We start from the raw sequence: 21,836 nt of genomic DNA, 5'->3' as shown, positions 1-21,836 counted from the left end.
TTTCCTCCCTCCGTTTCCCTCCCCCGAGTGCAACTCCTGCATGCGTTCTTGCCCGGTTGGCTTTTCAATTGCAGTGCGCTGATAATCGGCGTGTTCTGCGGAACGCTGCGCTTTTGTCTCTGCAGAACCGGCACGTGCCATGGCAGAAGCTGCGTTGCGTATTAAGGTTGCGCCCCGACTAACGTTGACGTTTACGGTTCCAGCTGGCGAGCAGATTTTCTCACTCGTGGCCTAGTTCTTTACTCGTAGCCTATACAGCCCAGAGCCGGAGCTTTGTGGCAGTGCGCGTGAGCCTGCCAGTGCATGCTTCGTATGGCGCGAGAAGACATTGCAGCCAGCAATTTGTTGGTGATTTAGCACGTACGCTCTTGTTCAGCATGTGCATGTTTATGTCACGTGCAATTTTAGTTTCGCCGTTCTCAATATAAAACCAACTCTCTCATGCTATGGTCATATCGTGTATAGCGGTAATGCTAAGGTATCTGACTCCCTTGGTAGTGGAGTCCGGTGCTCAGGGAAATTGAATACTGCCTGTTCGGGCCTTCCTTCGTCAACGGTGTAGCACGGTGTATCCTCAAATGCTGCAAGAATTTCTATAGTAGCCTGAATGATTCGCGTGCGACAGCTCTATGAAGACTGTATTGAGCTAAAACTGCCGGAGGGTTCTGTAAACAGGCGAGATAAGCGACAACCAACCAGGCGAGCAGCATGCCCGGTTTGCAGGTGAGCTGAGTGGCGACGAAATGGCAATCGAATCAAAACAAGGATGCGTTTCCCAAAGCCCGGATGATTTGTTCGCTCGGCCACTCGCTTGTGTTTGGCCCCCTATAGATGACGAGTGCCTTGGTCGTCTGGTCGTCGTGGGTTTCGAGTACGGCGAAAGGGGCCAGGCAACTTGGGGAAAACGGGCCTTCGGGGAGGTTTGATGCGTACAAACTTTGGGGAACGGTCGTCGCGCCGAGAGAGCGCGGGGGAAAAAAAAAAGTGCACTGCCGGCGTCACGCGGGGGCGGCGGACGACACCGAAGGGCGACGCGGCGGCTGCTCCATTAGCCCTTCCGGCGCCTTTTCGCCTCCACCGCCGGTCGCCAAATCAATGCCGGCTGAAGGAACCCCGCCCCCCGCTTCTTCTTCCGTTGGGGTTTCTCCTCGGCGACCAGCGAGTGCTTTCTCTAGCGCCTTTCTCATTCAAAGTGAGCCGGGCTCCCCCGGCCGGATAGGGAAAGTACCCTTGCTTATATTGCCACAGACGACGCCGCTAAGGACGGGAGGCATCGCAATAGGCCGCTCTGTTTTTCCTCTTCTTCTGCCGTCCGTCCTCTCTTTCGGCTCTGCTCTCCCCTTGTGTGTTCACTCTCTTTTCGTCCCCGCGTTTCGTGTTTGTTTTTCTTATCCTTGTCCCCCCCCCCCCCCCCCCCTTTGCCGTCCCGTGGCCTGCCTTATTCCGATCTCGCTCTCTCGCTGAGGTTTTCCTCGGTGATCCGTTCGGGGGCGCCTTTTGTGTGCGGCCTGCCTCTCTGGCGATCCTAGCTTGCGACTGCTGGCTGTCGTGCGCTCTGCTTGCCTCAGACACCCCTCTGCTGTGCGTGTGCTTCCCCATTTTTTTTTTTTTCCTTATTTCTCATTTGTGACTGTTTGCTTTGTCCTGTAGCGCCCGTGGCGCCGCACGTTGCTAGGTAGTTACTTACTTCACCTCGACTGGGAATGTCATTACGTCACTCCCCCGCCGCTGTTTATTTTTATTGTTTCTCGCCTTGATGTGATTATTTCTAGCAACGTTTCGGCAAACCGAAAGTGTGCTACTAATACGGGTTACTGCGTGCACCTTTTCGCGTATCAAATTCGTGCCAGGGGAAACGCAAATATACAGGGCAGCCAGATGTGTCCTGTCGTGCTTCGAGCAAGCACGAAACGGTCTTGCTTGCTGTGTGCTTATTTGGGCTGAAGAATCTACTGAGGTTACCGGCATGCTTACATCAAAAAGCAGCAACTCTCACGGCTTTCTGCAATGCACCTTAAAGTGGGTTTTATGTACGTACTGCGCCATGGTCGACCTAACGGCAGTGCTTGTCTTACTGTTGAGCATGATATTTCCTTGCGGCGCTCATAATGCTTCGGGGCAAAAGAAAAAAGGGGGGGGGGGGGTGTGCAAACGTTGGACGTACAAGCTCTGAGTGACACGGCCATGAGCCTTACGCCTCTCGCCGTTAGAAGAGTTTCAAGCTATCATAGCACAAGGCAACAGTATCTGTGCGGTAAGCACCGCATACGCATGGTCGTGTTGTCGGAGGTATAAGATATCACAGCTCGGGTACTGCTCACCATCACAGATGCTTGCTTGTTCTCTTTAGCGTGCGTGCGTACGTGCGTGTGTGTGTGTGTCGCTGCAGTGCATGGACCGCGGCGGTGCGACAAAGCCGGGACTTGTAGTTTCACGAACGGTGTCTTCTCTCCCCTCTCTTCCATGCGCAGCGGCCGGCGCGTCAGCCTACAGCATGGTGCCGACGACGCAGGGTCAGCAGGGTCCTATGATAAGCCCACCGCCTCCGGGCGCGCCGCAGGACTCAATGTACAACATGAGTATGAACGGCGGAGACTCCTACCAGAACGCCATGGGCGCCAACGTGCAATCGCAGGTAAGTCGGTCTTCTCTCGAGCGTCCAAGCTGGGCGTCACCGCTGCCTGTGCTCGTGGAGCCTCGGTCGTTGTGGCGCCGATAGATTTTAATCGTTCGATTATCAAAGGGGAAATCTGGCGCTGAAGTCCGTTAAACGACGCTGGGAGTGGTAGACGGTATATACACGAATTTGGCACGACTTCTTGGCGTGTTTCGGTTGAGAAAAGCACGCGGCGGAATCTTGTTCGTTGTGGTTCGCACGTTGTTCGTGCGTGCGAAGAGCGCGTCCTTTTTGTAGAACAGTTTAGTGTTTTACGTTAACCGCTATAATTTTCTGTCGTGCAATTACCAGCGCTCGTGTCGCTGTATCTGTAGAGGATGTTTGCGTAGCAACACTCACCTTTAGTGATGTTAGATATTTTAAACTGTGTCTATCTGTTAATGTTCTAAAGAACAGTCAATGGCACAGTTGTAAAATACATGGGTTTACTATAGCAGCCATTAAAGAGGCAACCGTGGATTGAGCAAGATGTGTGTCCTCTTCTTCCTCAAACCACGTGTGCACCGCACCGCTGGCTCAGGTTCACGTGACCGACAGTGTCATTGAGAAAAGAAGGAATACAGGCACGCCACAGTAGAAATGAGAGGCTTACCGGGGCTTATTCTTGCCCTACAACGAGCTTGCGGGGACAAACTACCTTAAAGTGAGCCAATAGTTAGTTCGAAAACAAACAAATCCATGTTTGGACAAATCCAGGTACCATCTATTGCCGTGCTAGATTCGAGCATCGCTGCGCTGTTGGGGACACTAGCGCCATATTTCCCCTTCGTTATTCTCTCAAGGAGAGGCCCCATTTCAGGTTGACCGTTACGCCTTATACCGTAGCTGGTTCTTCATTGGAGAGTTTTCGCTTGTCCGTATGCGTAATTATCGTTCACGGAATTCCGGATTATCCAGGACTTAAAACGTGAGCAGCCGAGTTGGCGGCGCCTTCTTGTGGCGCAGAGTTTAAATCAGAAAGGACGCAGAACTATTATTATTATTATTATTACTGCGGTAATTGAGAGCAATCTGTTGGTGCAAAGGCGTCGGCAGCGATGTAATCAACGTGCAGTACCTTTTGTTTTAGATTGCTGTCGACGAGAAGACTCATGTAACACACACACAAAAAAAGAGAAAAACGTTTGAGGCGTTGTTGTTGGACAAGATGTTACCACCAGCGTTGTTATTGCCGTCCACGTTTGTCGTAAGCCGGTATTTCCCGGCAGAGTAACACTTGTGCGGAAAGGCGAAAGCTCTCTATTGACGCGTTCGTCATATAGTGCGGAATGCATCCGCTAGCATAAGTTATCTGTGACCGGCACATCGGGGGCCGCAAAGTGCAGAAGAGCGTGTGAATGTGTCCTCCTTCCCTCGTGTTTTGTGGAACGTGTATTTCAAAAAAAAAAAAAAAAAAAAAAAAAAAAGGAGCGCGTGTCAAAAAAGTGCCGATGAAGCTTCTCTGCGTATCTTCTTTGTTTTCTGTTGTCGGAACTTACACAGAAGCAAACGTAATTTTGTCCGCCTTGTCTGAAAGCAGCATAATGCAGATGTATTATTTAAAATGCAAGGTATCGAATAAAGCAGCGACTTCAGTCTAGCGGCACCCTGCTACACGTTGAGGGTTCCTTGACTCTGCCACCGCGAAATGTGCAGTGCAGCGGTTTCTTCTCTTGCGTTGGCAAAGCTTTACAACAGCTACTCGATAACCTATGCTGACTGGTATAGATTACCCGTCTGGTACGCCATTAACGGTTGTAAAGACCGCACTCGGTGATAGATATACGACACCAAAGTTTCATTGTTTTTTTTTTTCCTTCTATATTTAGCTTTATTATTTGTTTCAGTTTCGCCTGAAGGTTTTGATGAACCGCGTACCGAGGTGGGCAGTGTAGGAATTAGTGCATCACTTTTGGGTCTCTTTTATAAGTTACTAGTGGCCTCGAGCATATTGGTTTAATAGCAGATACCTGTGAACCATACAGTTGCGATCGCGACTGAGTGTTCATATAGACTGGTCGATCCAATTAGACGTGAGTAATGCGCCCGCGTTTTCTGTCCCGTTTGCCGTGGTATTGAAGCACCGACGTTTCGAGTAGCGTACGACGCTCGCGTTTCCGGGTAGGCATACTACGACCAGTGGTGCACTCATGCGTGTCAAACAGCGAGAAAAGATCCAAGCGAGCGAAAAAACAAAATCTCGCGGCTCCCTTAGACTCTGACCATCCGCGGCCTTTGTGTTGTCGTTGAGCATAATCGCGGATGAGTAGATGGAATGTGAGTGAACGTTCGACCGCGCGTCGAACAGCGTGCAGTCGCATTTGCCGCAAGAATTTCTGGACGCAAAACTACCAGTGGACCCGATTTTTCGTATTTTTGTGTGAGCGCGTCATTGGAGCCTGTATGCGTATGTGTTTACGCGTGAGCGCCTGTATAAACTAAGGGTTTTCAGAAAAGTGCTGTCACTTTGGCGAGGATGATTAGCTAGTCATTGCAGAAACTGGAGTGTCACAAAATTAATTGGAGAGAGAGAGATAGTTGGTGGTGCGGTGAACTTTTGTGCGATAAACCGATGTGATTTTACGTGCGCACTAGTTGCGTCAATGCTGTCGATTGTCACTTTTCTACCATCGCTGGCGCTATAACCACTGCAACGGTTCCACAGTATGGAGAGAGCTGGGCGAAGGCACGTAAAGAACTTCACGAACAACCCTTTCATAAAGGCCACTTTCACACGCCTGCAATGGAAAAAAAAAAAAAAAACGAAAGAAAAACGTGGAGACGATCCGAAGCTTTCCCCAGCAAGTGTGCAAGCCCTTCCTGCAAACGTACTGCAGCGAGAACACGATGGACGTAAAACGGGACAAAGACGGAAAGCGTCGATGAATGGTCGTCACTAATGCGAACATCGTCATCGGCGAAGCGCACTGTGGGCAGAAGAGAATGCGCGCATCGCAACGACGCCACGCGTGCATCCGTCGGGAACGAATAACTGGCAACGTTAAGAATGCACCTGGTATAGCCGGATGGTTTGGTGGAAGTGGGGAGTGCAGTAATTGCCACGGCGCATTGCTCAGCCCGTCGCGTGTGATGGACATGTGTCCGCCGCCACCGCCATCACTGCTCGAGAGAGAGGGAAGGCGACACGCGGGGGCGTGCGTAGCTGCGCACCTGTTCAAGTTTTATGTTTTGTTGTTTTCGAGCGGAAAGGAAAGCGCCCGGTTTGTTGGCGGCTGAGGATACCGCTTGTTTCTGTAACCACGACAGAAAGGCGCAGTTCGAGCTCTACCACGCTCCTGCGCATCTTTTTGCGCGTTCCTTTTTCTTTCTGTGCCGTTCATTTTTCTCCACCCTCCTTCCTTTCGTTCTGTCGAGGGCGGCGGTCTCGCCTGGTGTCTCCTAGAGAGCGGCAGGCAGGGACGATCAGGGGCGCCCTGTTGCGGCAAAGCTCTCCCAGCTTAGCGGCGCTCTCCTCTGCAACGCCGCCGCAACTCCGCAAAAGCCGGCCAGCAGCGTCCCGAAAGCGGATTAGCCGCATGTGCCGCTTCCTCCTCTTCCTCGCTCTGCCTTGGCCGCGACATCTTCTGCTCTTATTGCTGCCTCCCGCGAAAACAAGAGCTCCCCCTTTTCCTTATTATCTCTCTCTCTTGCTTTAGTTCCTGTTTTCGAGCGTGGAGACAACAAGGGGAGGGAAAGAGTGAGGCAATAACGGCGGCTCCGGTGGTTCGCTCTTGCAGTAGGCGCAGCAGCGCGGAGGGATTACGGGAGGCGACCGACTCCGGCGTTAATCCTCGGTTACGGGTTTTTCTCGGGAGGCCCCGGTGGCCGCCTTCCATTAACGGCCGAGCACACACACACACACGCACGCCACCCCCCCCCCCTCTCCTCCTTCCTCCCCCCCCCCCTTTTTTTTTTGCTTCCCCGCACTAGCCTCACAACACTGCAACGCCGGGCTTCGTTCACTTCTTTACTTGAGCGCGTGAATTATTTTCTTTCCTCTGGGAAGCCGCTGCTAACAAGCTTTCCTTTGTTGCGCGCCGCCGCAGCCGCCTCTGCCTTGTACACTTCGGTGCGCTTGCTCTTCTTGCACGCACCGTCGTGCTTGCGCCGTTGCCGCGCGGCGCGTGCGTCGCATCCGAGTTTACAGAAGGCGAAGATTTACGTCTCTGTCGCCCCCCTTTTATCCCCGTCCCCCTTTCCAAAGCTCGCGTCGTTTAGAGGCCTGGCTCAGGTGTCTCTCAGAGCCCGGCCGCTTGCTCGGGCCCCCGTTGTCGCGTTCAACTTTCCCGTTCGAGCGACTTTCGAGCCAGGTAAACTTTCGTAAGACCTCCCCTCCGCCCACGACTGCTTCTTCTTCTCTTTGTGTCAGGTGGAACGCTTGCTTAACGGCGCTTCTGAGATTAATCGGGACCTTTCTTGTCCAAGTACTCGTTGTACACCCATTTGCTCCCTCGACACGAAGTGCGTTACTTAATCTCGGAGCAGAGGATTGTGTTGTTCAAGTTTCGTCGACAACGGGAGCAGCCTATTGATCGCCGACATGTCAGGCTAATTTGCGCGCTTGTCTAGTTGCTTACCTCGTCGCACACTTAAAGCTCACGTGTCGTCCGCATTCTTCATTAAGGATATATTCAATTGTTCGTGAACAAAAAAAATCTTTAAAAAAAAACGTGTTTTTACCACCATCCTGCCGCGTCAGTCATCGTGCATCAATCACTGAGGTGCCTGCGCAGCCCTTGCAAGCGAGAAGTTTCGGTCCACACTTTATGTCCGATGTGAGAACGTCAGGTATAAATACGGCTAGCTTTTAGACAGCCAACTTTTCCTGATGCTGCTTGGGGCTGGGGGGTGGTCCAACCCAAATAGCTACCTTAAGTGCCGCCACCTAGACTGCACCTAGTGAAACTGTAGTCGCTGCATCAATAGTGTCAAATTCCGTAGCGCTTGGTGTCTGCACTATATACGCGAGGAAGACGCAGCCGTGTAAACTCCCCGAGGCTTCATTTCGGGCACTGCGCGGCGGCCTCAAAATGTTTAATGGCGTATTGGAGTGGGCGTTAGCGAAGGAGCCGCTCCTGTCTCCAGGGCCCACGTCTGATAGGCAGGGTCTCGCGAGAGCAAGGCCGGAGGGTCATGGCGCCGTGCGGTAGACCCGTGTTGTGACCCCCTTTTGTGCCGTGTCGTGTCTCTGTCGCTCTCGTGAGAGGCGTCGAAAGAAGACTAACCGTGGGCTTCCACGCTTTGTTGTCTGTCCTCCCCACCCAACCCCCAACACACCCCTCCTCCTCCTCCGCTAGCTCTGCAATTTGGAGACGTGGGCCTGAGGCAGCGGCGGCGGCGATCGTTGATGATGGCTCGCGGGATGAAGCTCGCCTCTGCTCTTTGTAAGCTCTCTCTCCCAAAACCACTCCTTGTGAGAACGCCCGTGAACGCTTGTGAAAGCCCTGTATCGCGGGAGCGGTAGTTGCCAATCTGAGCTGTGCATTTCTATGTCCGTGCCTTGCCTCCCGTGTGAATGCAGTCGCTGTGTGTAGCGTGCCTAGAGTAACTGGAGAAGTGCACCCTGCTGTTTGATTAACTCATTTGCATTTAACCATTTGAGAAACGCGCGCAAAAGTTTCCCCGCAGTCAGCACACGATGCCGCGAAGAGATTTATGGCACCTGACGTGTAGACTCGGCAGCTGACACGTTCCCCCGTGGCGTCTGACCTACCCGCACGTGGGCCAGCCCCGGTCCTCGCATCAGTCGCCGTGGATCTCGCTAGCGCTGACTGCGGTGCCCTGAAAGCCTTTTCCGCTCGCGACATCCATTACAGGTCCCTCTCAATGCCCGCCAAAGCTAGGAACGCGCGCGCCTCGACCTTCGTCAGTGCCGTCAGCATGGTCTCTGGTACTTCTCGGAAATATCACTGCACGCCCTGCTGTCTTCCTTTTTTCGCCTGTTGTGTGTGTGTTGAGTGTGTGTTTGCATAACTTTGCTGCCAATGCTAGTCATCCTGGCCTTAACCGTGTCAGATACGCATGCCTTATTAACTGCGCGAAAGCAGTGAGGAACTTATTGCGGCCTTAACAGCGCCAAATCCTTGCTGCCAGTGTTACGTGGTTGCCGCTTCTCTTGTGTTCATTTGCCCCGCTCTCGCACACCGGTCTGCCCATATTGCTTCTTCGTTGCTGTTTTTTAACTTGACGATTTCGTGCGTCTGTTCTCACGTGCCTATCATTGCCTAAAGCTTTGACATTGCAAGTGCTTATCTTTAACGTCAGACGCAATTGCATGCCGTGGAATAGTCTTTTGCAAATTACACAAATAGCGGTTAATTTCACAAAACTCTAGATTTTTCGTTTTGTTATTCCAACGAAGTTATTCACGATTGATTGAAACAGATATATTGCCTTGCCCGAGCAGTGCAATTGTTTCCTGTTTTCTTGAGTTTAGTGATGCTGCATCAGAGTTGTGACCTTATTGTGTTGCTGCTTGTCTTTTTTTCCGTTTGAGTGATACATTTCGGCATAGCATTACGGCACTACTACTTGCCGCCCATCCAGGTGCAGCTGCAATGCGGTCACGTACTTAGCATCTGGTCGGGCGGCTATAGTAAAACGGTAACGCTGTGCAAAAAAAAAAAAAAAAAAAGAAAAAATCAGGCAGGAGTACGAATTCTGTTTCCGTGTTATGTGTGGCTTCTGCCTAAGCATACGTAGCCAGCGCAGCCATCTCCGGCTGCTGCGGCTACCTGTCGCCGTGGACGTTGCCAGCTACTGTGCGTACCTGGCAGCGCTCACATGGTTTTATGGGCAAATCTGTGTTGCACGTGAGCGGCAGCTGGCAGGTAGCCGCAGTTGCAAGCACACCTGTGGCTACCTGTTGCTGTCGGCATTGACGTTTCTTCTTTTGCTGAAATTGTAGTGCGTTTATAGCTCTTTGCATACCTTATCTGTAGGAGCAGCATTCAGTTGCTAGAGTTGCTTTGGGCGCCCTATTTTTTTGTTTTGTTGTTTGTCTTCCTGCCATTCGTTTCCTTTTCTGTTTCCCTCAAGTGCGTCCACTGTTCTACACATGTTCACAGTACTGAACAACGCAGGCCCTACCCTATGCCTACTTAGTTACCCCACCGACAGACTTCCGAGGTAGACAGACAGCGCAGTGTTTCCCTACGTTCGCTTCTCGCGGTCTAAAAAATATTTACCGCCTACGATCGAGCCCTGAGCGCAGAGTTAATGCTTCCCGTAGTTAATTTTTTTTCCACGTAGAAGTAACAGTTCTGTCAATGAGTGGAGCGTTTTTCTCTCTCAACGTAGCGCCAATTGAAACGTGGCCGCAGCTTCGTCGTTCGCTGGGCTCTCTGTTAGACCTTGCTCTGTCAGTGTTTCTCGAATCCTTTGTCGTCGTGTACAGTGTTGGTTCACTAGCCCATTTTTTATTTTGCAATGGCCTTTCGGAATTGAAGAACTCTTAGAAAGCTTTCTTTTTTTCTTCCCCCGAGTCTTTAACCACCATACTTTTCCCCACTCCTATTGTATTTCGGAGCTTCCAATTCTACTCGCTTTATTTCAGGGACTTTCAATAGAATGTCTGTTGTTTAGTCTGTTTACTCCATTTACGGCAATTCAGCACCACCTTTTCTCGTACTCGTTAACTAACGACGGAACAGTTGCAATAATGAAGTTCTTTTACCGTCTTTGTCGTTGTGTTGGTGCGATTCACCACAGTCGGCGTGTTCAGAAGACTTAGTAAAGACACTGTGTAGATTTTTTTTTTTTTTTTTTTTTTTTTGCGCTCTTGGCATCTGTCGCGTTTCTGACTGTGATATGAACGTTTTCGGTGTAGTCGGTCTTGTAGTAAAACCTCTCACAGACAGTGTACAGCGTCGTTCCCAGCTAGGTTTACGCGTTTAGCTTTGAGCAGCCGCCGTGATGTCTGTACTCGGTGGCAGTTTAAGCCGAATCAGGCTTTCTCACTTTTTAAATTTTCTAGCATCTTCACCGTTCATCGCACACCACCGCCAGCGCGATGCCCGAACAGAATCGCACAGTCGTCGGTGCGCACACCCGGCGGCTCTGGTTATGTCGCGCATTGAAGGGCCACCCAACGAAGACGGTTGTTTGCTTATGGCTTATTCGACCTGCGCCTGAGTGGCGGTTCGCTTTACGCCGCCCCCTGCCCTACCTTCCCGCGCAGTGTTTCTCGAGCGTCCGGTCGCCTCGCTAGTGCTGCGCCCATAGTTTGCAACCTGCTGTGTCTGCAATAGGTCTGGAATGCCTTTCTATAGCACGTCGTAGACGAAGTGGTTCTTCTCTCCCAGTTGGCCTATTTTCACCGTCCTTAGCATCTCGATTGGTCATGACAAGCTGCAGTCTGTTCTCCAAACTTGCGCCAAGCGTCATTTTCATGGTGTGTTGATTGCTCTGTAGTTGTCTCGTGTTCCCACGTGCGAGAATGGAAGTGTGGCATTGTCGAACCGCTCGGGGCATCAGTGATCCATGCGTCGTGGCTGTCTGAGAGCAGCTGTAGAGGTCCGTCCGTATACGAGGCCTGTTGACAGTCGGGCAGCGATTGGTCGATTGGTATGGGAGTGCGCTTGTGTCAACGTTGTAGTGCACATTAAAGAACCCCAGGTGGTCAGGCGTGCCTCATAATCGGAACTGTTTTTGGCACGTAAAACCCCATAAAGAAGAAGATGCGCTTGTGTCAATTCATGAAAAGGATTCACCAGAAAGAATGAGTAGGGTTCAGCACTCCCTCCCCCGCCCCTAAGTGTCTTCGTTTTTTTTACAGTCCTTGTTGTGTGGTAGTGGAAGCTGATAGCAGTGCAGGGTTTTCTTTTACTTTCTCTTTTATTTTCTACTTTGTGGTGGGTAGGTGATTTCAACACGTTCGCTTTTACCGTTGATAAGCTTCCTCCTGTGTTCTGTTCTTGTCGCGTCGAGGCGCCCTGTGCATACGCGTCTGCAGGATTTTGTCGGTATGTGCCGATGTGGCGAGTAACGTTCTCATCGTTGCAGTCGCGAGATGAGCGCAGTCTTGCTGCCTGTAATCGTGTAGCACTGACCTGTATATGTGTCTGTGTGTGTGGTCGCGTGTTTGCTGCCAGCGCGCTGGAGACAGCGTGTGCGCGAAAGAGGCGCTGTGAGCGAGACCCCTTTTTCTCCTGTCTCTCTTTTTTTGTTTCCCCCCTTTTTTTCTCTACCGCAGGGCAGCGCCAGTGTCGCGTCGTCGTCGCCTGCCGACCTAACCGCCGGCTTTTTGTAAAGACAGAAAGACACGTTACGCGGGAAGTCGCCCCCCTCCCTCCCATCCCCACCTTGCCTCCGTTTCCTTCTTGCCCCCTTTCTTTTTTCTCCCTCGCCTCTGCGTCGGCCCAGGAAAAGAATGCAAAAGAAAGGGGGAAGCGAAGGAAACCACCAAATGCAAATACGGACACCGGTGTGCACGCGTGCGTGTGTTTGTTCTCTGCGTGTCTCTGTGTGCGTGCGTGCTCGCGCAACTCTGCCACGTTTCGGCGAAACGAAGACAGAGTGGGGAGAAGACGACGGGACATCGTCGCATCGGCGCTCCCTGGAAGCAAAAATCGAGGAGGAGGCGCTGGCTCTGAACGTGGCGCTGTTCCCTTCTGTGAAGAAAATGGCGGAGCGTGCGTGGCCCGCGTCGACCTGCCGGCTAGTTCTGCGCGCCGGACCGACGCGAGACCACCGTACCCGAGGAGGTCCCCACCCACATCATCCCCGTGCGACGCGACGACCACCGCCGCTGCTGCTGCTGACCCTGCGTGCTGCCGCAGCTCGACCCCCGAGTGGGGAAGAAGAAAATCCGCTTCTGCGTCTTTCGCGTTCCTCTTCACCGCCATCCAAGAAAACGAGGGAGAGAGAGAAACCCCGACGACTGCACCGACCACAGTCGGACGGGAACGACGCGTGTCGCCTCTCCCGGCACGCGCCACCTACCGCGTGCTCGCGTGTGCAACTGCTGCATGACACGGTGTTGCGACGCCAACCGCGGCTCCGTTGCCAGCGGTTCTGTACCTGCCCGCCGGCAGGCCTTCCATCCCATCCGAACTTGCAAAGACTGTGCTTATTATTATTACTTTATTTCTCCGAAGAGCGAGCCCCCTTCTCATCGTTGTGCACGCCACTACCTGTCGTGTCGGTTACGGCGTTATTGAACTGCTCGTCGTAGTGACTGACGCCAGAGCCACAGGAGCTGGAAACGCTGTACGACTTGGCCGCATTGGGCTGCGTTTGTCCGTGAGCCTCCCTGTACACCGTTAGCATCGTTGCCGGGTTCCGATCGTGTTGCCTTGTGACGTCATACTAGCACCAAGTGCGCAGCCCCTGTCCCATTTCGGCGGCAGTTTTTGTCGGTGTCAAGCGGAGGCGCTCTTCACCCTAGCTCCGTGATTTCACCCGACCGACTGCAGCTGGTTGCTGCTCCCGGAGTTTACTGTTAGCTTGACGAAGCTGGAGAAAATCCCTTTTCTTTATCTTTTAAAGCAGAGATGGTTTCTACTTAGGCTTCCTGCTGATTTGCATCCAAACTTAATAATGACGATTACGTTGTCGCTAGCACAGACATAAATTGCCGTGATAGTTTAGCTTCGCTCTCCGGAATTACTTGGAGTTGACGGGAAAAGTTCACGTGCGTTGATTCTGAAATCAGATAGTCCTTTTTTTTTTGCCCCACTTGAACCTGTTGCAGGCGTCTCGACTGAAGCGTCCCTTATTAAAACAAACAACGACACATCGTGAGGCGTCCACTGCAGTCAGATTTTCCCATTATTGCTTAAAAAAAAAAGTTAACGCGGCAAAACTGATCGAACTCCTTCCAACCTAAAATGAACGCGCTTGTTCTGGTATCCTCGGTTTGCAACTCCTGCGAACCTGATTCTTCGCCCGAAACTAGGCAATGTTGCATTAGCGACAGGTTCAACCACTGCTGCTCGTGCAGTGTGCTCACATCAAAAAACAATACTTCAACGTTCAGTGTACCGCCTGCAATTTCTACGGGAATTTGTCAGCTTCTGGTGGAGAACATTCCTGCGGTCACCTAAGCTGTCGCCGAACTGGGACGCCTCAAAAGTAAATGAAGGCAACGTAATGAACGCGAGGCTCAAACCGGGATGCGGTGAACGACGCATGGGCACTCACGGACACACGTGTTCTTTGCCTTTCTTTTTTTTCTGTATTTTTTTTTTTTTCATACTTCTGAATTGCTTGCCTGTGTTTGTCACTTGGGAACGAATGTTGCGACTGCTGCGAAGCCCATCACCACTACGTCTCGGACGACTGTCTCAATGTGTAAGATAAGAAGATGAGAGAATCTCCCGATTTTCAGCCCTCTAACCCTTCGCTAACCCGGCCCTTCGCCATAGTTATGTGGACATCGCTTCTTTCACTCGCCGGCGTTTATTGCCGGCCTCGTTGGTGCTTGCCGGGCCGACAGTGTCATGTATGTGTGTGGTGTCGACAGTGCTCACGGTTCTCTTCTGAGTTATCGGTGCGGAAACTTCTCGGGCCTGAAGAAGGAACTGCGCTTATTATCTCCCTGTTCTAATGTTCCAACCCGTGCTGGCTACGCCGCTTATTCTACCAAACGGGTTTGGGCGCTATGGCGGGCGCTTTCGAAATTCTGGGCACGTCAACCTGCCAAGAATGTTCCTGATAAATGCACAGGAGCTAAAAAACAAGGTTGAGCAGAATATATATAATTTACAAACCGGCGTCTCTAGAAGTGGGCCGCTATTGTTTTGCGGCGTTCAGCTGTAAATTGAATGAAAATGGCAAGCTCTTCAATGCGTGCGTGCGCAGCTATTCCTCGATTCTACCCGAGATGTTTGCCGTTCCTTTTTGCGTTGACCTCTGTTGATCGCGAGTGTCCTCGAGTGTCGACACGATTTTGTTACCATTTTAGATATGATCTGTTTCATAGTGCTCACTTTAGCCACTTCCGCTGGATGTTGCTCCTTCAGAGAAGCACTGCTGTGCGCTGCAGCTGCGGCAGATTTATTTCGTGCGAACGCGAAACTGCGCCGCCGACATCGGCCACCGACTAACCTTGCGGGAGGCAGATAGCGCGTCGCAAAGGTGCCGCTTCCTTTTGCCTTGCGGCGAAAGCTAGAGCTAATTACGCTTCTCCGTTTCGGCGTAGGATTTTAACGCTGACACTTGAATGGTTTCTTGCTTTCAAGGACGCGTGATTAAAATTGGTGGCAAAGCTGCTAGTTAACCCAAGTCTCTCTCTCTCTCTCTGCCCTCTCGCATTCGACAGTTCGCCGCTTGGTGGCCTTGGCAACTGCAAGGCCGGCAGTGGCATTTTGAAGATCTGCTCGCCGCGATGCCGATCAGCACATTTTTTATTTTTTTTTTTTTCTTAAATAAGGTTGTATGACCTGCTCGTACCGTAATGTGGCCGTCGCATGTTATGTTACCCCTCCTGGTCGACCAGGTTTCGTCAGCGAAAGCGTGGAATACAGAATTCGTTGAAGGCGTATAGCGATTTGGCCAAATATTTCAACCGATGTCGTCAAAGGTTACATTGCGACATATCGACACAAGTATCGACATATGTGACGTAGTGACACATGTCGCGTGTGCGATTCCTATCCGCGGCGGAAGCATTCCAGTTAAAGCAGAATGGAGCAACGTCCGTATAATGTTCAGTGCTTTCTGAGAATTAATTGGGAGCCGTCAACTACGGAGTCCCGCAGTGTCCAGATCAGAAGAATAGTTCAAAAGGTGATTCGAGGGAAACTTGAAGATGAATAGTGCTGAATGGTTCACTATGGAAGCTTCAGCTGCGAAGCTTCGTAGTACACGCAGAGACCACCAGGTGCGTTACATAAGCCCTTCGATGGATTGATGACAGCTGAGTGAACGAAAGCATGTTAGCGCGGATAAGCGTTCTGTAGCTGAGGCGGTAATGTGAAAAATCTTCGCTTAACTTCACTCGCTACTTCCCCGTAGCCACCTGCGTGCTCACCGACTTCAAGGACAACGGCGTTCTGAACCTATAGGTCATTAACTTTCCGTTATGCTGTGTGCTTTACCAAAATTATATTGATTCGTCCTGCGCTGTAGGGGAAATTAAGAAACGCGTATAGTGCGGGCCAAAATGAAGCCTCTTTTGGGCACGAAGCAGTATGAAAAAGATGGACAGCTAGACCAGTGTGCGTGTGTTACGGCACGTCCGTAATACCAGCGCCGCAGTTGAGTGAGGCATCAGCAGCGCTGATTATGATAGGGCTCATTATCTCTCGGCAGCGGCCCCCCCCCCCCCCCCCCACCCAACTGAATGGCTCGGTCGGCGCGCAAGCTTTCTGATTAATTCCGACGAAGAACTCGGCGCTTGTTTTTCTCCCCAGTAGTCCTTCCCCCGAGCTTCTCTTACGCCAGTGGACGGGTGAGGAGTTTCTCTCGTGCTCGACCCAGTTACCGTCTCCTCTTTCCTCAAGAATCTTTCCCCGGCTCAGTCCCACGCACATTCTCCGGCGCTGTGTTGCTCGTGCTTCCCAGGCGGCCTGCTTGTTCCTCGGCTCGCCAGGCGCGCGCAGAGAGCCTCGGGTTCTCTTTCTTTTTCATTTTTTTTTTCGGACTTCTGCGCTTTCGGGCCATGGGACGCCGCTGGTGGGAAGAAAAGTTTTCGGGAGGCGGCAGCCGTGATCGTTGCCTCTCTTCTGGCTGCGTTCGCTCCGGGCAGTCGTGCGGAGGCGGGGGAGTGCGGACTAGTAACAAGCAGCGACATAGGCACGTTCTCTCCGGGCTCCCGTAGCAGACGCGAAGAGAAAGTAAAATGAAGGCTATCTCATTTTCTTGGGTGTCTCAGATGTGCTGCTTGGGCAACGGTTAGAAAACTAGTGCTCGTGCTGAGATAGCGAAGGGTGGAGGGGGGGAGGAAGCGATAGAAAGTGGGCTTTTTCGACCGCCCATTGGACAAGGCGGTTTCGTCCCCTCCTCGGCTGGGCCAATGAGCGATTCGAGACACGCCCACTTTCTTGCGGCGTTCTCTCCCCCGCCTCGGTTCTCCCATCTGTGGGTGAGCGTCTTTCGGATGCTCCGGGGCTCCGTTTCATAGCGCTGGAGCGCTCGCACTCCGCCGCGAACACGGTGGGCGAGAGGCGACTGTCTGCGGCGCATGCGCACTCCCGAGTGCGGTGCGAGCGCGCTGCGGCCCGAGTCTCGACCGGGGCCCTGGCGGGCTCGGACGCCGACGGAACCCAGGTTCGTCTCCGCGACCGGGAGCCTCGCTGCTTCCCCCTGTATGGCACCACGCTCCGGGACAATTTTTTTTTTTTTTTTCGGATTGACCAATGCATCCATCCTTTTAGTTCTTGGGCAGAACCTGTTGTGTATTTTACGTTTTCTCGCTTGACATCTCCCGGTAGGCAAAGGAGGGGGGGATAGCTGAATTCTGATAATCTGCGTGCGGCAGCATCTCGGCGCTGTCAAATTGATCCCCAATAAGGTCAAAACAAAGGCTTGGCTTTATTCTGACCATGTAAAATCAATAAAGTGATGTGAAATCGTTCTGGCATTCTTCTGCTTTGAACACTGGGGGAATCCGCGCAATGTTATCCGCCCAAGGTTCGTGTTAGCTGTGGATGTCGCGTAGCTGCGAATCGTTTTGTTACGGTCACTGCTTGCCCGGCACCAAGTGACCAGCGAGTTGTTTCCCATTACTTCGTGGCGTGTTCGTAACCAGGCTTGTGAGCCTCTACCACATAACGTTAGTTTTGACGGGGTGTTGAGCGCTAGACTGAATTGATCGTGCTTATCTCCTGCGCCGGTTTGCGAAAGGTGTAGACGGTTGGCATATAAACGGTCCAATCTGGCGCAAAGGAATCCGGCGAAATTTCCTAGCGGCGGTTTTAGGACAGCTATCAAAGAACCGCGTCGGCGCTCGTGCCGGAGAAATGAATTCGCATTTTTCTTTTTCCTACCGCTGCGGATACTCTTAGCCGATTCCCGTTCGCTTTTCTTTTGTCCGGATTAGTTCGATTGGGTGTGCATACGTACACGGCCCGAGGCGTATTGCTGCCATCGATTTCAAGTGCGCCGCGCGGAATGAGAAAGTTTTGCGCCGCTGTCGATACTGTCCCGCGGAGAAATAACAAAAAGAGAGAGCGTAGCTTGGCCTGTCATATTGCTTTGACGTCGCCTCTCTGGCTAATTCGATTTACCTTTCGTCTCTTTGTGTGTCTGGCGCTTTTCTTTCCTCACGACAACTCTGGGAGTCACTTTCCTCGTCGCGTTTTTTTTTTTCTTTTTTTTCTTTTTTTTCTTTGATCGCGACCGTATTGCGGTTCATTCTCATACGGCGCATGCACCCTCTCGTGTGAGTTCTAGGCAAACACTGAAAATTTTTCAACGCCGCGCCGGCCCGTTACTTTTTTTTTTTTTTTTTCTTTAACAGGTTTCTAAACTTAGCTTGACGGCCGATATTCCTCGGTATTTTCTTCGCTTTTGTTCAAATCCCAGACTCAAGCGACGCGTACCTTGCGCGTAGTTTTGTTCTGTCGTCGCTGCGAGGCATCTCGTAAGCGCCTGTCACGGTCCTTCCCTAGCGCAGGACCTTTCGTCGCCGCACCCGCTACGGTAGCTCAGCGGCTGAGCACGAGGTTGCGGGTTCGATGCCGGCCGCGGCAGTCGCATTCCGGTGGGGGCGGAATGCAATAAAACGCTCGTGCATTGGCTGCACATTAAGGTGGCCAAAATGGGGAAACCGCGTTTTCCTTTTTTTTCCCCTAATAAGTTTTCATAACAAGTCAACAGGTTGCTTTTCCTTAGCGGCCGTTTTGTACGAGGGTTCACTTGCTATTGAACACGAAAATAAGGGACTTAGTTTACAGCAAGCACAGAGAGCGTTCCGAAGACAGCAACCAAACAGGTCCATGTTGTCACAATTATGTAGATAAGCGGCACTTTTTGTGCTGAATTATGCTAATAAGCCCTAAATAATGGTAATGTCACCTACAGAATGCTAACTTGAGGCCGAAAGGGTGCGAGGCCCAAAGATTACATCGGTTGGGGCAAAATTTAGAGCATGCCAACAAAACTGTGGCACCAGATGTGATGTTAGAGCGTGATCCCCTGGCTCTTAAGTGAATTGTAGATTGGCCTTGAAAATTTTACTAACATTGATTTTTACTTCAGACGTACTGAGAAAATTTTTATTTCTCTCAACAAAACCGAAGCAGCGAGGTATAATGAAATTTCCAGCGAGCGTTGAAAATCTGGTCGTACAAACCATCGCCAGCTCCTCATGTTTAAGTTCCTCAATGGCGAAACAGCGTTCCTCTTACAAATTCGAGAGCGGCCTTTCGTTGTCTCGGGCTTTGGGCAGCGCGAAACTCCCATGAAATCTGTACTTCTAAAAGTAAAAATTGACCTAACGTTACGCGTGTCTGCCTCCGGTTTCGCGGCCACCGAACGGGCTTCATTTTTCTTCGTTTTGCGCTACCTGCGCCGGGTTGTCGCAGCAGCAATACGAAACGTCTGCCGCAGCTGCACTTCTTTGAGCGTGACATTGCCTCCTTCCCCGCTCTGGCATCATCCTACCTCCACCCAATGTCCCCACCTTCTGTTTGTGTTCACTGCCATTGGAAGCACGCAATACTAACACACCTCGCGTGGGCTTGCGCATCTTTGCCGGAAAACACGAGCAAGCGGGTAAGCGCGCTCGAGGCCAGAACGACCGTTTTATCTTGCGACGCCTGCGACGCCTTTGTTCAGCGTAAAGTTTGCCATCCTGCGCGTCATTTCAGCTCTATCAAGTAAACGATTTTTTGCGTCTTCTTGAACTACCGGGGCGCGGAGAAACGTTGTACTTGTAGCTTTAATTTGCATGCTTTGAAGAACTAACGCCCCTTCCTGAGACGCCGGTTTCGCAAAATGTGATCCAGTCTCAGGCTTAATCTGTTTGCAAGTATTGCAACACTGTTGGATAGCTGTTCTGTTTTGGATCCGTCAGTCTCATTTTCAGCGTAATAATGGCGTCGTGCTTTAATTGGAGCTTTTTGGGCTTGTCTGACAAGTTCATAGTAGACTCCTTGTTGATTTCGATTGTCTTTAGTTTTTAATATTAAACCTGGCTGCACTTATTACTTGGCGGCCCGAGCTTGCGAATCCGGCCTCGGTGCCAGCCTCACCCGCTGCTTTCTTTTGCGCACAGAACCGCACGCAGTGCTAACTTTTCCGCGAGGAATGACCTGCGTACCTCACCAGCCCGGCGAATTGGGTGGCCAGAAGGAGTACACTCACTGCCGAAGGGATAGCGTGTTGGGTGCAGGGAGTGGATTCGGGTCTGTTTTGCGGCGTGCGCGGATGTGACACAAATGTAAATACACTCCTCTAAATAACAGGGTAGCATGTGCTGGGCAGGCGCGCTGTGATTGGTGCGCCGATGATGTCGATTGCCATGTGGACGGTGTGCTATTGAGACGACGTGAGTGTGTGCATGTGTGCGCGCGGGTGTCGTTGTTCCAGGCGCTGCTTCTTTTCCTGTACAGGGCCGTTCGACCTCTGCTTTGCGTGGTCGTGCCACCTGAGTGTGTCGTATGTGTGTGTGTGCGTCTGTTTTCCTTCGTTTTTGCGTGTGTTCAGGGTTCAAACGCACTCGTGTTTTATTTTTATTTTTTTCTTTGATTCGTCCCTTCTACCCCCTATCTCTCATCTTCTGTGCGTGTACAGTGTTCATGCGGCTGGGCACGTTACGTGCGCGAATTTCACGCTACTCGAAACACACGTGTAAATACGTATCTCGGCGCCATCTGACATGGCATCCCCGCCGTTTGTTTGTTGTGCTCCAAGTGGCTGACTGACTTGTGTATGTGTGCGAGTGTACGGATGTGAACGCTGTTCTGCAAGATTTTTTCTTTTCTTTCGCGTGCGTGGTGCAGAGTTATTTCCTCGATGAGGTTTATTTTCTGTCTTATCACCGTACTCTGGCCCGAGGTGTAGTGTGTTCTTGAGGAGAAGACAGCGACGGCAATATAAGCTAAGTGACACAGACTCTGCGGACCGTCGTCTGCGTCTTTCTAATGCAGACGACGGGGGTGTGCTTTGCAAGTGTGTGTGTGCGTGTATGTGCGTGTGTGTGTCGCGACCGCGAGAGGACGATGTTACAAGAGCGCGCGCCGGTGCAAGCACCGGGCACCAGAGCAGACAGTGTAGCGTTCTCCTTTTGTTTTTGTTTTTCTTTTAGGCGAAGTGTACGAGCAGCTATTACGGGAGGTTGCTGTGACGAGAGCGTCTGAGTGCGCGCGTCTGGTTCTGTTGGCGTGTCGAGAGAGCGGTCATTTTTAGGCGCTGTGGCGGATGGACTCCCGCTCCCCTTGTCTAGCTTATCGCAGGCGGACGGCGCGGGCTTCGCTGCCTCTGTCCATTCTTACCTGGACGCTGGCGCCGTATTGGGAGTGGGTGGTGGGCCCCTTGTTCGTTTCACGGGGCCACACGACCCCGTGCTCGAGCTGGTGGACGCTACGCCCGACTCCGGCTGCTTGCCTTGGACACGTGTGTAACACCCGTGCGATACTGTGCGGAGGCTTCGAAACCTGCGCCGTTCGCCAAGTTGTAGCCTACAGCGGAGTGTGTGTAATAATAATACGCGGGGCGGGTCGCCACGCGCGCTCTCATTGTGCGTTTTTATCTCCCGCCCTTCCCCCCACCCACCCTCCCTCTTCATCCCTCACTCTTTTTCCCTGGTTGGCCCGACCCGATTTACAGAAACAAATATCGCTTGTGTATATATGTGGACGATTGCGTTACTGGGATTCGAAGATGAATAAAAGGTTTCAAGTGAAAAGCATCGCGCCTCTTGCGTTCTTCCCTCGCAAAACTGCGGGGCTTTTTGACGAGAGCTGTGGGCCCTCTCTCTGCAACCTTGTCCGGACGTCGTCTGGTGAGAGGAACGAGTTGGGAGACCCGTCGACGCTCCCGCAAGTTCAGATACTCGTTGCACCATTGACGCGCCAATGGCTTAGGTTATATATACGACGCGCTTTTTAGAGCGACTGCTCGCTCTCAGGTTCGTGCACGGATTGATGCGTGGGTAGCGAGCGAAGCTTTCGAGTTGTGCGAGCGCAAGCAGTTTGCTGTTCCGTTCCTATGGTCGTTAAGCTTTGTGGAAGCGGGGTACACCATTGACAGAGCTTACTTGCTGGGCATTCTGGCAGAGCTCACCCGACCACCG

General features: G+C 51.9%; 1 protein-coding gene across 7 annotated transcripts in view; it reads left to right on the top strand.

The window, feature by feature from the left end:
- LOC119437134 (homeobox protein extradenticle) overlaps positions 1 to 21,836 on the top strand; it is a 364,095-nt gene that overhangs the window by 279,831 nt on the left and 62,428 nt on the right. For 4 of the 7 annotated variants that reach the window (XM_049660311.1, XM_049660309.1, XM_037704194.2 and 1 more), the window contains one exon: positions 2,472 to 2,635. In XM_049660311.1, coding sequence (XP_049516268.1) covers positions 2,472 to 2,635 — 164 coding nt within the window. Of the gene's footprint in view, positions 1 to 2,471; positions 2,636 to 7,953; positions 8,041 to 11,849; positions 21,303 to 21,836 lie in introns of those variants that run through there. The other 3 variants (XR_007464861.1, XR_007464862.1, XM_049660310.1) reach the window with 3 other exon arrangements.

The sequence above is a fragment of the Dermacentor silvarum genome, chromosome 1 (genome assembly GCF_013339745.2).
Source record: "Dermacentor silvarum isolate Dsil-2018 chromosome 1, BIME_Dsil_1.4, whole genome shotgun sequence".
Lineage (NCBI taxonomy): Eukaryota > Metazoa > Arthropoda > Arachnida > Ixodida > Ixodidae > Dermacentor > Dermacentor silvarum.
Note: the sequence above shows the minus strand (reverse complement) of the source record. Positions and strands in the feature narration are given on the sequence as shown.